Source organism: Oncorhynchus kisutch, linkage group LG7 (assembly GCF_002021735.2).
Source record: "Oncorhynchus kisutch isolate 150728-3 linkage group LG7, Okis_V2, whole genome shotgun sequence".
Classification (NCBI taxonomy): Eukaryota; Metazoa; Chordata; class Actinopteri; order Salmoniformes; family Salmonidae; genus Oncorhynchus; species Oncorhynchus kisutch.
The window spans coordinates 18,669,751-18,683,405 of record NC_034180.2 but is presented as its reverse complement, the minus strand read 5'-3'; the positions used below and the strand labels follow the sequence as shown (position 1 = coordinate 18,683,405).

General features: G+C 46.4%; 1 protein-coding gene across 4 annotated transcripts in view; it reads left to right on the top strand.

Moving 5' to 3' along the window:
• slc25a21 (solute carrier family 25 member 21) overlaps positions 1-13,655 on the top strand; it is a 154,195-nt gene that overhangs the window by 96,844 nt on the left and 43,696 nt on the right. For all 4 annotated transcript variants that reach the window (XM_020487667.2, XM_020487666.2, XM_020487665.2 and 1 more), the window contains one exon: positions 8,165-8,248. In XM_020487667.2, the coding sequence (XP_020343256.1) occupies positions 8,165-8,248 (84 nt within the window). The remainder of the gene's footprint in view (positions 1-8,164; positions 8,249-13,655) is intronic.

Sequence of the window (13,655 nt, the reverse complement as noted above, 5' to 3'; positions counted from 1 at the left end):
TCTCTCCCTCCCTCTTTCTGCCTCTCTCTCTCTCCCTCCCTCTTTCTGTCTCTCTCTCTCCCTCTCTGTCCTCTCTCGCCCTCCCTCTTTCTGCCTCTCTCTCTCTCCCTCCCTCTTTCTGTCTCTCTCTCTCTCCCTCTTTCTGTCTCTTTCTCGCCCTCCCTCTTTCTGTCTCTCTCTCTCGCCCTCCCTCTTTCTGCCTCTCTCTCACTCACTCTCTCTCTCTCTCGCTGTCTCTCTCTCCCTCTCTCTTTCTGCCTCTCTCCCTCCCTCTTTCTGCCTCTCTCTCTCTCTCTCTCTCTCTCTCTCTCCCTCTTTCTCCCTCTCTCTCTCTCTCCCTCCCTCTTTCTGTCTCTCTCTCTCTCGCCCTCTCTTTCTGCCTCGCTCTCTCGCCCTCTCTTTCTGCCTTTTTCTCTCTCTCGCCCTCTCTTTCTGTCTCTCTCTCTCGCCCTCTCTTTCTGTCTCTCTCTCTCGCCCTCTCTTTCTGCCTCACCCTCTCTGCCTCTCTCGCTCTCTCTCCCTCCCTCTCTTTCTGGCTTTCTCTCTCGCCCTCTCTTTCTGCCTCTCTCCCTCTCTTTCTGCCTCTCTCTCCCTCTCTTTCTGCCTCTCTCTCGCCCCTCTCTCTCTCGCTGTCTCTCTCTCTCTCCCTCCCTCTTTCTGCCTCTCTCTCTCCCTCTCTCTTTCTGCCTCTCTCCCTCCCTCTTTCTGTCTCTCTCTCTCTCGCCCTCTCTTTCTTTCTCTCTCTCTCACTCTCTCTCTCTCGCCCTCTCTTTCTGCCTTTCTCTTTCTCTCGCCCTCTCTTTCTGCCTCTCTCTCTCACCCTCTTTCTGCCTCGCCCTCTCTGCCTCTCTCGCTCTCTCTCTCTCCCTCCCTCTCTTTCTGGCTTTCTCTCTCGCCCTCTCTTTCTGCCTCTCTCTCTCTCGTCCTCTCTTTCTGCCTCTCTCCCTCTTTTTCTGCCTCTCTCTCCCTCTCTTTCTGCCTCTCTCTCGCCCTCTCTCTCTCGCTGTCTCTCTCTCTCTCCCTCCCTCTTTCTGCCTCTCTCTCTCCCTCTCTCTTTCTGCCTCTCTCCCTCCCTCTTTCTGCCTCTCTCTCTCTCTCTCTCTCTCTCTCGCCCTCTCTTTCTTTCTTTCTTTCTTTCTCTCTCTCGCCCTCTCTTTCTTTCTTTCTTTCTCTCTCTCTCTCTCTCTCTCTCTCTCTCTCTCTCTCTCTCTCTCTCTCTCTCTCTCTCTCTCTCTCTCTCTCTCTCTCTCTCTCGCCCTCTCTTTCTTTCTCTCTCTCTCTCTCTGTCGCCCTCTCTTTCTGCCTCTCTCTCTCTCCCTCTCTTTCTGGCTTTCTCTCTCGCCCTCTCTTTCTGCCTCTCTCACCCTCTCTTTCTGCCTCTCTCTCTGCCTCTCTCTCACTCTCTCCCTCTCTTTCTGCCTCTTTCTGCCTCTCTCTCTTTCTGCCTCTTTCTGCCTCTCTCTCTCTCTCTCCCTCTCTCTCTGCCTCTCTCTCTTTCCCGATTTTTCTCCACCACTCATTTACTCTTTCCACCTCTCTCGTTTATTTCCTGTTCTGTCAGGGCTCTTTACACTCTGTCATGCACAAAGGTGTAAGCTAACAGACCAGGAATGGGACTCTGTGACTGGCTCTATAGCAAACTGTCCACATAGATACCAACAAACAACTGAAGCTAAGCTATTAAAGCATTTACGATGGAGAACATGACGTATTTTCTAATCTTAGATGTAATAAATATAGGGCTCTGGAACTATTTACATCATAAAACCATCATATTTATTATTTACAATGAATATTTTGGATAGATGGGTTTTGAAGTGCTAAATGTCATTTATGGGAGAGACTGAGTGCCCCTCCCCTCCTCTCCTCACCTCTCTCCTCCTTCTCTCTACCCGACTACTCATCTAATCTCCTCTCTCCTCACCTATCCTCTCCTTCGCTCTACCCGACTCCTCATCTAAACTCCTCTCCTCTCTCCTCACCTATCATCTCCTTCTCTCTACCCGACTCCTCATCTAAATTCCTCTCCTCTCTCCTCACCTATCCTCTCCTTCTCTCTACCCGACTCCTCATCTAAACTCCTCTCTCCTCACCTATCCTCTCCTTCTCTCTACCCGACTCCTCATCTAAACTCCTCTCCTCTCTCCTCACCTATCATCTCCTTCTCTCTACCCGACTCCTCATCTAAACTCCTCTCCTCTCTCCTCATCTATCCTCTCCTTCTCTCTACCCGACTCCTCATCTAAACTCCTCTCTCCTCACCTATCCACTCCTTCTCTCTACCTGACTCCTCATCTAAACTCCTCTATCCTCTCCTTCTCTCTACCCGACTCCTCATCTAAACTCCTCTCCTCACCTATCTTCTCCTTCTCTCTACCCGACTCCTCATCTAATCTCCTCTCCTCTCTCCTCACCTATCCTTCCCTTCTCTCTACCAGACTCCTAATCTTCTCCCCTCTCTTGTTCCCTACCCCCCCTTCCCTCTCCTCTTCTCTCGTCCCCTACTCCCCCCTCCCGACTCCTCTCCTCCCACCCCTTTGTCCTCGCCTCTCTCATAGGGAATACCCAACACAATTTAACAAGGCCAAATTTAAAAGACTCCTTTTAAAAGAGCGGCCTGCCCTTTTAAAATCAGGCCCATCAAACCTCTTGCCTTTTGATCAACCCAATAACCCCTGCCCCTTCCCATCGGCAGTTCTTTTAAATCGTTACGTGTGTGTGTGCGTGCTTGCTTGCGTGTGTGTGTTTGCTTGTGTGTGTGTGTGTGTGTTTGCTTACGTGTGTGTGTGCGTGCTTGCTTGCGTGTGTGTGTTTGCTTGTGTGTGTGTGTGTTTGCTTGTGTGTGTGTGTGTGTGTGTTTGCTTGTGTGTGTGTGTGTGTGTGTTTGCTTACGTGTGTGTGTGTGTGTGTGTGTGTGTGTGTGTCTGTGTGTGTGTGTGTTTCTCTGTGTGTGTGTGTCTCTGTGTGTGTGTGTCTCTGTGTGTGTGTGTCTCTGTGTGTGTGTGTCTCTGTGTGTGTGTCTCTGTGTGCGTGCTTGGATTTCTGATGCTATGTATTGGCCATTGAGAGGCTTTGTAGCCACCGGTCAACCATATTGGTACTCCTCAGAAGAAGCAGTCCTCCACAGGAATGAATGGAATTCTACAGTATTTCAATAAAAGGACAAAATGACATGTATCTAAAGTTTTTTGTTGTTGTTGTTGTGGGGACAGTAACATTAGAACTTTATGCTGTAAGGATTTTTAGGGTTATTTTTTGTTTGTTTAGCTCGCATAATACAATTTAAAAGTATTTTTTTTTTACCTTTATTTAACCAGGCAAGTCAGTTAAGAACACATTCTTATTTTCAATGACGGCCTGGGAACAGTGGGTTAACTGCCTGTTCAGGGGCAGAACGACAGATTTGTACCTTGTCAGCTCGGGGGTTTGAACTCGCAGCTGTCTATAATAGAGTAAATGTGGCAAAAACAAATGTAGACTAAATAAATGCATTTTTATAGCTTTTTTATAATGGTGGGAGAGTGTCAAGATGGAGGTGCAGTAGCTTCAAAACAGCGGCACCTGTCACTCATCTAATGTACAGTGGGGCAATGAAAGTATTTAGTCAGCCACCAATTGTGCAAGTTCTCCCACTTAAAAAGATGAGAGAGGCCTGTAATTTTCATCATAGGTACACTTCAACTATGACAGACAAAATGAGAAACAAAATCCAGAAAATCACATTGTAGGATTTTTAATGAATTTATTTGCAAATTATGGTGGAAAATAAGTATTTGGTCACCTACAAACAAGCAAGATTTCTGGCTCTCTAACTTGTTCTTTAAGAGGCTCCTTTGTCCTCCACTCGTTACCTGTATTAATGGCACCTGTTTGAACTTGTTATCAGTATAAAAGACACCTGTCCACCTCAAACAGTCACACTCCAAACTCCACTATGGTCAAGACCAAAGAGCTGTCAAAGGACACCAGAAACAAAATTGTAGACCTGCACCAGGCTGGGAAGACTGAATCTGCAATAGGTAAGTATCTTGGTTTGAAGATATCAACTGTGGGAGCAATTATTAGGAAATGGAAGACATACAAGACCACTGATAATCTCCCTCGATCTGGGGCTCCACGCAAGATCTCACCCGTGGGGTCAAAATGATCACAAGAACGGTGAGCAAAAATCCCAGAACCACACGGGGGGACCTAGTGAATGACCTGCAGAGAGCTGGGACCAAAGAAACAAAGCCTACCATCAGTAACACACTGCGCCGCCAGGGACTCAAATCCTGCAGTGCCAGACATGTCCCCCTGCTTAAGCCAGTACATGTCCAGGCACGTCTGAAGTTTGCTAGAGAGCATTTTGATGATCCAGAAGAAGATTGGGAAAATGTCATATGGTCAGATGAAACCAAAATATACGTTTTTGGTAAAAACTCAACTCGTCGTGTTTGGAGGACAAAGAATGCTGAGGGACCAGGACGACTGATCCGTGTAAAGGAAAGAATGAATGGGACCATGTATCGTGAGATTTTGAGTGAAAACCTCCTTCCATCAGCAAGGGCATTGAAGATGAAACATGGCTGGGTCCTTCAGCATGACAATGATCCCAAACACACCGCCCGGGCAATGAAGGAGTGGCTTCGTAAGAAGCATTTCAAGGACCTGGAGTGGCCTAGCCAGATCTCAACCCCATAGAAAATCTTTGGAGGGAGTTGAAAGTCCGTGTTGCCCAGCAACAGCCCCAAAACCTCACTGCTCTAGAGGAGATCTGCATGGAGGAATGGGCCAAAATACCAGCAACAGTGTGTGAAAATCTTGTGAAGACTTACAGAAAACGTTTGACGTCTGTCATTGCCAACAAAGGATATTTAACAAAGTATTGAGAAACTTTTGTTATTGACCAAATACTTATTTTTCCACCATAATTTGCAAATAAATTCATAAAAAATCCTACAATGTGATTTTCTGGATTTCTTTTCTTCTCATTTTGTCCGTCATAGTTGAAGTGTACCTATGATGAAAATTACAGGCCTCTCATCTTTTTAAGTGGGAGAACATGCACAATTGGTGGCTGACGAAATACTTTTTTGCCCCACTGTATATAGAAATTCATTGGTTGGTCCCCAAACCCCGGTCCCCATTACCTCTGGGGTACATTGGGGGACACAGCCCCTGGTCCATGTTGCCCTGTTTGGCCCTGAAACACTGCTGCTTCTGCCTATATAGGCCCCGATGGGCTCTGGTCAAAACTAGTGCACTGTAAAGGGACAAGGGTGCCATATGAGACGCAGGCCTAGGATCTGTGTCTTTTATAGGGGGGTTGGGGTCAGGTGGTTGGGGTGGAGGATTATTTAACCCTGAATGCTATTCCCCAGTCTATAGGCTCACAGAAGCACCAATCCGCCCTGGCCTTCACCCCCTTACCCCCTCACCTGGCCAGTCTCATGGTGAAGCTCCCAGGGCTTGTAAAACTGGGCCAGGGCCAGGAAGAGTGGAGAGGGGGGGGGGTCTTGGGAGTGGAGAGTTGACTACTGTCAGAGGGGGGGAGTAGAGAGGGGAAGTGACTGTCGATGAACTCCCACATCTCATCACCTCTGAGTACATCTCGTCCGGTTCTGGCCCAGGAAGAGAGGGAGGGAGAGAAGGACGCTGGGAGTGTGATGTTTTAAAGGAGCCCCTGGGCTTTCCTCTGGTTCCTGTTCTGTCTGTCTGTCTGTCTGTCTGCTGAGTTTACGACGCCAAGGCGGCTGCTCCCGGCTCCAAGGATCCAAGGCCGAGAGGATCTGCCAGAGCAGAGTCACTCACTGACGCCAGCTTATCTCTCTCTTTACCAGTCGACCAAAACACTCAGCGCTCAGCGTTTCGTCTGGCTTACATTAACTAGCTCCTTGTCTACTTCAGAAAGCAGCTTATCTACTCTACGGAACCAGTGCCTTGTCAAACTCGATATTCTCCTGCAGGAAATGCAGGAGTATTTGTCATTTCAACACTTCTTCACATTTGATTGTGAAAGGCAAGGCAACACTATTAGTCACACCCTCCCACACGAAGACCACTGAGGCCTGAGGTTACCTATTCCTCCGGGCCCGCAGGCCGCCTCTCCACTGGTTTCTATTGGTCCTCCCCATCTGTGGTCCTCCCCATCATCTCTCCTCTTCCTCTCTACTCAAGGCTTCTTTCTCCTCCAGGGCCATGGCCTCCTCTCTCTGGTTGTCCTCCCCATTATCTCTCCTACTTCCTCTCCTATTGAGGCTGTAGCTTCCTCCCCATTATCTCTCCCTCCCTGAGCCTAGCTCTTTGGTCCTGGTTTTATGGCAGGGTAGAGAAGGGCCATGAGGAAATGAGCTGACCCCAGGGTCAGGTGTGGAGTCAGAGGGCTGAGACCGGACCACGGCCCACCTCCACCTCGACCCTGTTCTCTCCATCTCTGTCTCCGATCCACCTCAGTGTGTCTCTCTCTCTCACTCCACCTCCCCCCCCCCCCCCCCCCCCCCCCCCCCAACCCCCCGAACCCAACTGGCCCTGAGAGAGAGAGATAGGAGAGAGAGAGGCGAGAGGGATCGGGGGTTAGGAAGGGACAGGACCCCTTCAAGCCTTGACCCTGGACTCATATGCCTTTAATTAAGCTCGATTTGAATTTGTTTACAAGCCCCACTGGTCTTAAATCTTCTGGGTCTGCCCCCACCCTACGGCACCCCCAATTCCCCCGTACACCCCTCCAACACCGCCCTCCTTTCTTCCATAGCCCCCTTTTCTTCCATTCCTTTCCTTCTCATCTTTAACATGGTGTTGGACGTCTCTTTGTTGCTGTGATTTAACCTGGGCTCAGCCACGGGTTACAAGCTATTGGGGAATCCAACAAATAGGATTTTGGGGACTCTCCCTGTCAGGTGTTAATGTGTTGGCGATATGAGGTCTGCTCACCCCACTAAATCTCACCCGTCCTCCCTCTTCTCCAACCTCCTCTTCCTCCCCTGCCCCGTCCCTCCCCTGTCATCAGCCCTGCTCCTCTCCCTCTTCCCACCCCCCTCTCCTCCTCCCCCCCTTCTCTCCTCTGCCCCTTCTTACTCTTTTCCCCCTCCTCACCCATCCTCCCCTGTTAGGACCCGTGGCCCTTTATGGCTCCATCAGGCACCCGCCCTGGACGACTTACTGCTGCCCTCATGATCTACCATTGAGAGCCGTACGAGGAGAGAATCTTTCTCTTCTTCCTCCCAGACTCCTCTCCACTATGTCTCCGTCACTGAGCCCTCTTCTGTCTCTCGTTGTCTTTCTTTCCTCTGTCTTCCAGTTGTTTGTCATAACAATTGTAATGTTCAGGGGTGCTTTTGTTAAGTTAATGTGCTGATTGGTGATTCTGTTCGCTGTGCCATCCTTTCATTGGTCCAGGAGTCATGTCCAGAGTGCCAAAGGGCCTTCAGCAGTGAAAATAAATAATTTCAAGGCATCCCAACCTTCTCTTCCCCAAATATTTAACGTATAACCCTAACTCTTCCTAACCATCCTCTCAAAAATACCCCAGCCTTGATGGCCCCCAACCTACCCCTGTTTACAGCTCTCACGCCCCCAGCCTCGCCAATGCACTGCAGCCCTCAGCCATTCCCTCACCAAAACCCCAGCCCTGCCGCCCACCTCTCTGAATCCCCTCACCTCCAGCGGTTGTATCATGTAAAAGATTTACACAGAGCTCAGACGTCTTTATTAGGGGGTTTAGCAGCGTGTTTAGTACAACACAGAATCCCATCAACTGCTTCTATCATATTAAAACATTTACATGTAACCCAGGAGCTGTTACAATGCTCCTTACTAGCATGTTAGCAGAATTCGGCGCTAGCTACGTAAAGCTTGGTCCTGGTCCTGGGGAGTTGAGGGGCTAATTGGATATATGCTGGGTTAAGTAAATGTTTGACTTCTCCTCTGGGCTGGAGGGACCTGTGGTTAGGAGTGGGGGGAGGGTGGGAGGGAGGAGAGTAAATGGATAAGTGTGGACATTTACATGACAATTAGGACGATGATGTCCCCTTTTGAAATCAATCTATGACATGCATGTAATCAATATTCCAAGGTGCGAGTTTCTCAAAGAAACAGCCCGATCACTGATCCGACTAAAGCTGTTCCTGATATCTGCTGTACTCGGTGCGTATTGCATTTGTTCTAATGGGATGTCGTCTGTCAGGTTTCAGATCCAGAGAGGCACCAGTGATCCACACAACTACAAGAGCCTCGCGGACTGCTTTAGAACCGTCTTCCGCAACGAAGGGTAAGTGTACTGCCAGCTGGTAGAAAGGTCCACCTTGTTTTAACCGTAATCACTCCCGGCATAGCTACTCTTCCTGTACTCGGCACAGCTGAGGTATTCAATGTATACCCTCAAGTTTCCCTCTAAAAACAGGTGTGTGTGTTCCTATCTTATTTAGTGTGTAGACTAAAGTAACATGGCAAGATGCACCTGGTGGGAGCTTAACTGAAACGATGGTGACCTCTAGTATAAATGGTCGTTATTGTTTTTCAATCGATCTGCATTCGGATTTCCCTGTTCATTGGCAGGTTAGCATTTTTCCGTCATGAATCTTGTTCTGGAGGCAGCTCTGAAGAGTGGTCACTAGCCGGCACAGCCACAAAGTCATACGATCTGGTTTTAAAACTAACCTTAACCACACTGCTAACCTTAATGCCTGACCCTAACCTTGAATACAGTCGTATGAAAAAGTTTGGGCACCCCTCTGAGGCTGCATAATAATTTACTCTGTCCTCACAGAAAATGATCACAGTGGCATGCCATTCCTTTTCTAATAAAAGCTGAGAACTTGGGTATTGTCCAGACAAAGATTTTTAGTGTAGCAATATTAAGTTGTATGAAATTAAATCAGATGGGAAAAATAGGCTATGCAAAAATGTGGGCACCCTTGTCATTCTGTTGATTTGAATACCTGTATCTACTTATTAATTGGAACAAACAATTGGTTTGGTGAGCTCATTAAGCCTTGAACTTCATAGACAAGTGCATCCAATCATGAGAAAAGGTATTTAAGGTGGCCGATTGCAAGTTGTTGTTCTCTTTGACTCTCCTCTGAAGAGTGGCAACATGGGGGCCTCAAAACAACTCTCAAATGACATGAAAACATAGATTGTTCAACATTATGGTTTAGAGGAAGGCTACAAAAAGCTATCGCTGAGATTTAAGCTGTCAGTGTCCACTGTGAGGAACATAGTGAGGAAATGGAAGACCACAGGCACAGTTCTTGTTAAGGCCAGAAGTGGCAGGCCAAGTAAAATATCGGAGAGGCAAAGGTTGGTGAGAACGGTCAAACACAGCCCACAGACCACCTCCAAATACCTACAACATCATCTTGCTGCCGATGGTGTCACTGTGCATCGTTCAACAATTCAGCTCACTTTGCACAAGGAGAAGCTGTATGGGAGAGTGATGCGGAAGAAGCCTTTTCTGCACACACGCCACAAACAGAGTCGCTTGAGGTATGCAAACGCACATTTGGACAAGCCAGCTTCATTTTGGAATAAGGTGCTGTGGACTGATGAAACAAAGATTGAGTTACTTGGTCATAACAAGGGACGTTATGCATGGCGGCAAAAGAACACAGCGTTCCAAGAAAAACACTTGCTACCCACAGTGAAATTTGGTGGGGGTTCCATCATGCTGTGTGGCCAGTGCCGGTACTGGGAATCTTGTTCAAATTGAGGGTCGCATGGATTCCACTCAATATCAGCAGATTCTTGGGAATAATGTTGAAGAATCAGTCACAAAGTTGAAGTTACTGGATATTTCAACAAGACAACTACCCAAAACACTGCTCAAAATCTACCCGGGCATTTATGCAGAGGAACAAGTACAATGTTCTGGAATGGCCATCCCAGTCCCCAGACCTGAATATCATTGAGAATCTGTGGGGTGATTTGAAGCGGGCTGTCCATGCTCGGCAACCATCAAACCTAACTGAACTGGAGATGTTTTGTAAGGAGGAATGGTCCAAAATACCTTCATCCAGAATCCAGATACTCATTAGAGGCTTATGGGAAGCGTCTAGAGGCTGTTATTTTAGCAAAAGGAGGCTCTACTAAATATTGATGTGATTTTTCTATTCGGGTGGCCAAATTTATGCACCTGTCTAATTTAGTTTTGATGCATATTGCACATTTTCTGTTAATTCAATAAACCTCATTTCACTCCTGAAATATTACTGTGTCCATCAGTTATTTGATAGATCAAAATGAAATTGCTGATCCAAACACCCCAAAATTGTCAGGGGTGCCCAAATTTCTTCATACGACTGTACATTTTAGTTTTCATGAATTCTTTTCAATATAGCCAATGTTGACTTTGCAGCTGGTCATCAGTGCATTCGGAATGTATTCAGACCCCTTGACTTTTTCCACATTTTGTTATGTTACAGCCTTATTCTAAAATAGATTGAATTGTGTTTTTTCACTCATTAATCTACACACAATACCCCATAATGACAAAGCAAAAACTGTTTTTTAGAAATGTTTGCAAATAAAAAATTACAAAATACTACTTAAATATCACATTTACATAAGTATTCAGTCCCTTTTCTCAGTACTTTGTTGAAGCACCTTTGTCAACAATTACAGCCTCGAGTCTTCTTAGGTATGACGCTACAGTCTTGGAACACCTGTATTTGGGGAGTTTCTCCTATTCTTCTCTGCAGATCCTCTCAAGCTCTGTCAGGTTGGACGGGGAGCTTCGCTGCACAGCTATTTTCAGGTCTCTCCAGAGATGTTCGATCGGGTTCAAGTCCGGGCTCTGGCTTGGCCACTCAGAGACTTGTCTCGAAGCCACTCCTGCGTTGTCTTGGCTGTGTGCTTAGGGTCGTTGTCCTGTTGGAAGGTGAACCTTCACCCCAGTCTGAGGTCCTGAGCGCTCTGGAGCAAGTTTTCATCATGGATCTCTCATCAGACCAGAGAATCTTGTTTCTCATGTTCTGAGAGTCCTTAAGGTGCGTTTTGGCAAATTCCAAGCGGGCTGTCATGTGCCTTTTACTGGGGAGTGGCTTCCTTATGGCCGCTCTACAATAAAAGCCTGATTGGTGGAGTGCTGCAGCGATGGTTGCACCTGAGCTCAATTTCAAGTCTCATAGCAAAATGGCCTGAATACTTATGTGAATAAGGTATTGCTGTTTTCACTTGGTAGACCTGTTTTCACTTGGTCGTGATGGGATATTGTGTGTAGATTGCTGATGAAAACAAGTGATTCAATCAATTTTAGAATAAGGCTGTAACGTAACAAAATGTGGAAAAAGTCAAGGGGTCTGAATCCTTGACTGTGTCTAAGGGGAAATCACTTAGTTCTGCCTCCAGGACAAAAGACTTGTGGCAATAAATGCCAACCTGCTGTTCATTAGGGAAGTTATCCAACATTTAGTTCAATTTCTAACAGAGACATAAGTAAATGCTCGGTATCGAGTGCCATTTTGCTACATTTTCAGTAAGAAGAACTCACTCTGAGTCAGGCTAGCTGAAGAGAAATAATGCAACGCATGGGACTTCTTTCTTCCTCTCACTCGCCATCCCTCTGGTGAAAGTGTCGCTCTCTCTCTCTCTTTCTCTGGTAAAGTGTCTCTCTCTCTCTCTCTCTCTCTTTCTCTGGTAAATGTGTCTCTCTCTCTCTCTGGTAAAAGTGTCTCTCTCTCTCTCTCTTTCTCTCTGGTAAAAGCGTCTCTCTCTCTCTCTTTCTCTGGTAAAAGTGCCTCTCTCTCTTTCTCAGGTAAAAGTGTCTCTCTCTCTCTCTCTTTCTCTGGTAAAAGTGTCTCTCTCTTTCTCTGGTAAAAGTGTCTCTCTTTCTCTCTTTCTCTGGTAAGTGTCTCTCTCACTCTTTTTCTCTTTCTCTGGTAAAAGTGTCTCTCTTTCTTTCTCTGGTAAAAGTGTCTCTCTCTCTTTCTTTCTCTGGTAAAAGTGTCTCTCTCGCTCTTTCTCCTTTCTCTGGTAAAAGTGTCCTCTCTCTCTCTCTCTCTCTCTCTCTTTCTCTGGTAAGAAGGTCTCTCTCCTCTTTCTCTGGTAAAAGTGTCTCTCTCTCCTTTCTCTGGTAAAAGTGTCTCTCTCTCTCTCTTCTCTGGTAAAAGTGTCTTCTCTCCTCTCTCTCTTTCTCTGGTAAAGTCTCTCTCCGTCTTTCTCTGGTAAAGTGTCTCTCTCTCTTTTCTCTGGTAAAAGTGTTCTCTCTCTCTCTCTCTCTCTTCTCTGGTAAAAGTGTCTCTCTCTTTCTCTGGTAAAGTGTCTCTCTCGCTCTCTTTCTCTGGTAAAAGTGTCTCTCTCTCTTTTCTTTCCTTTTCTCTGGTAAAAGTGTGTCTCTCTCCTCTCTCTTCTCTGGTAAAATTGTCTTCTCTCTTTCTCTGGTAAAGTGTCTCTCTCTCTCTTTCTCTGGTAAAAGTGTCTCGTCTTTTCTCTGGTAAAAGTGACTCTCTCGCTCTTTCTCTCTTTCTCTGGTAAATAGTGTCTCTCTTCTCTTTCTTCTGGTAAAAGTGTCTCTCTCTCTTCTCTGGTAAAAGTGTCTCTCTCGCTCTTTCTCTCTTTCTCTGGTAAAGTGTCTCTCCTCTTCTTCTCTTTCTCTGGGTAAGTGTCTCTCTTCTCTCTCTCTCTCTCTCTTCTCTGGTAAAGTGTCTCTCTCACTCTTTCTCTCTTTCTCTGGTAAGTGTCTCTCTCTTTCTCTGGTAAACTGTCTCTCTCTCTCTCTTTCTCTGGTAAAACTGTCTCTCTCTCTCTCTTTCTCTGGTAAAGTCTATCTCTCCTCTCTCTCTCTCTCTCTGGTAAAAGAGTGTCTCTCTCTCTCTTTCTCTGGTAAGTGTCTCTCTCATTCTCTGGTAAAAGTGTGTCTCTCTCTCTCTTTCTCTGGTAAAATTGTCTCTCTCTCTTTCTCTGGTAAGTGTCTCTCTCTTTCTCTGGTAAAAGTGTCTCTCTCTTTCTCTGGTGAAAGTGTGTCTCTCTCTCTCTCTCTCTCTCTCTTTCTCTGGTAAAAGTGTCTCTCTCTCTTTCTCTGGTAAAAGTGTCTCTCTCTCTCTCTCTTTCTCTGGTAAGTGTCTCTCTCTCTCTCTTTCTCTGGTAAAAGTGTCTCTCTCGCTCTTCTCTCTTTCTCTGGTAAAAGTGTATCTCTCTTTCTCTCTTTCTCTCTGGTAAAAGCATCTCTCTCTCTCTCTTTCTCTGGTAAAAGTGTCTCTCTCTCTTTCTCTGGTAAAAGTGTCTCTCTCTCTTTCTCTGGTAAAAGTGTCTCTCTCTCTTTCTCTGGTAAAAGTGTCTCTCTCTCTCTTTCTCTGGTAAACGTGTCTCTCTCTCTCTCTCTCTTTCTCTGGTAAAAGTGTCTCTCTCGCTCTTTCTCTCTTTCTCTGGTAAAAGTGTCTCTCTCGCTCTCTCTTTCTCTCTGGTAAAAGCGTCTCTCTCTCTCTCTTTCTCTGGTAAAAGTGTCTCTCTCTCTTTCTCTGGTAAAAGTGTCTCTCTCTTTCTCTGGTGAAAGTGTCTCTCTCTCTCTCTTTCTCTGGTAAAAGTGTCTCTCTCTCTTTCTCTGGTAAAAGTCTCTCTCTTTCTCTCTTTCTCTGGTAAAAGTGTCTCTCTCTCTCTCTTTCTCTGGTAAGTGTCTCTCTCACTCTTTTTCTCTTCTCTGGTAAAAGTGTCTCTCTTTCTTTCTCTGGTAAAAAGTGTCT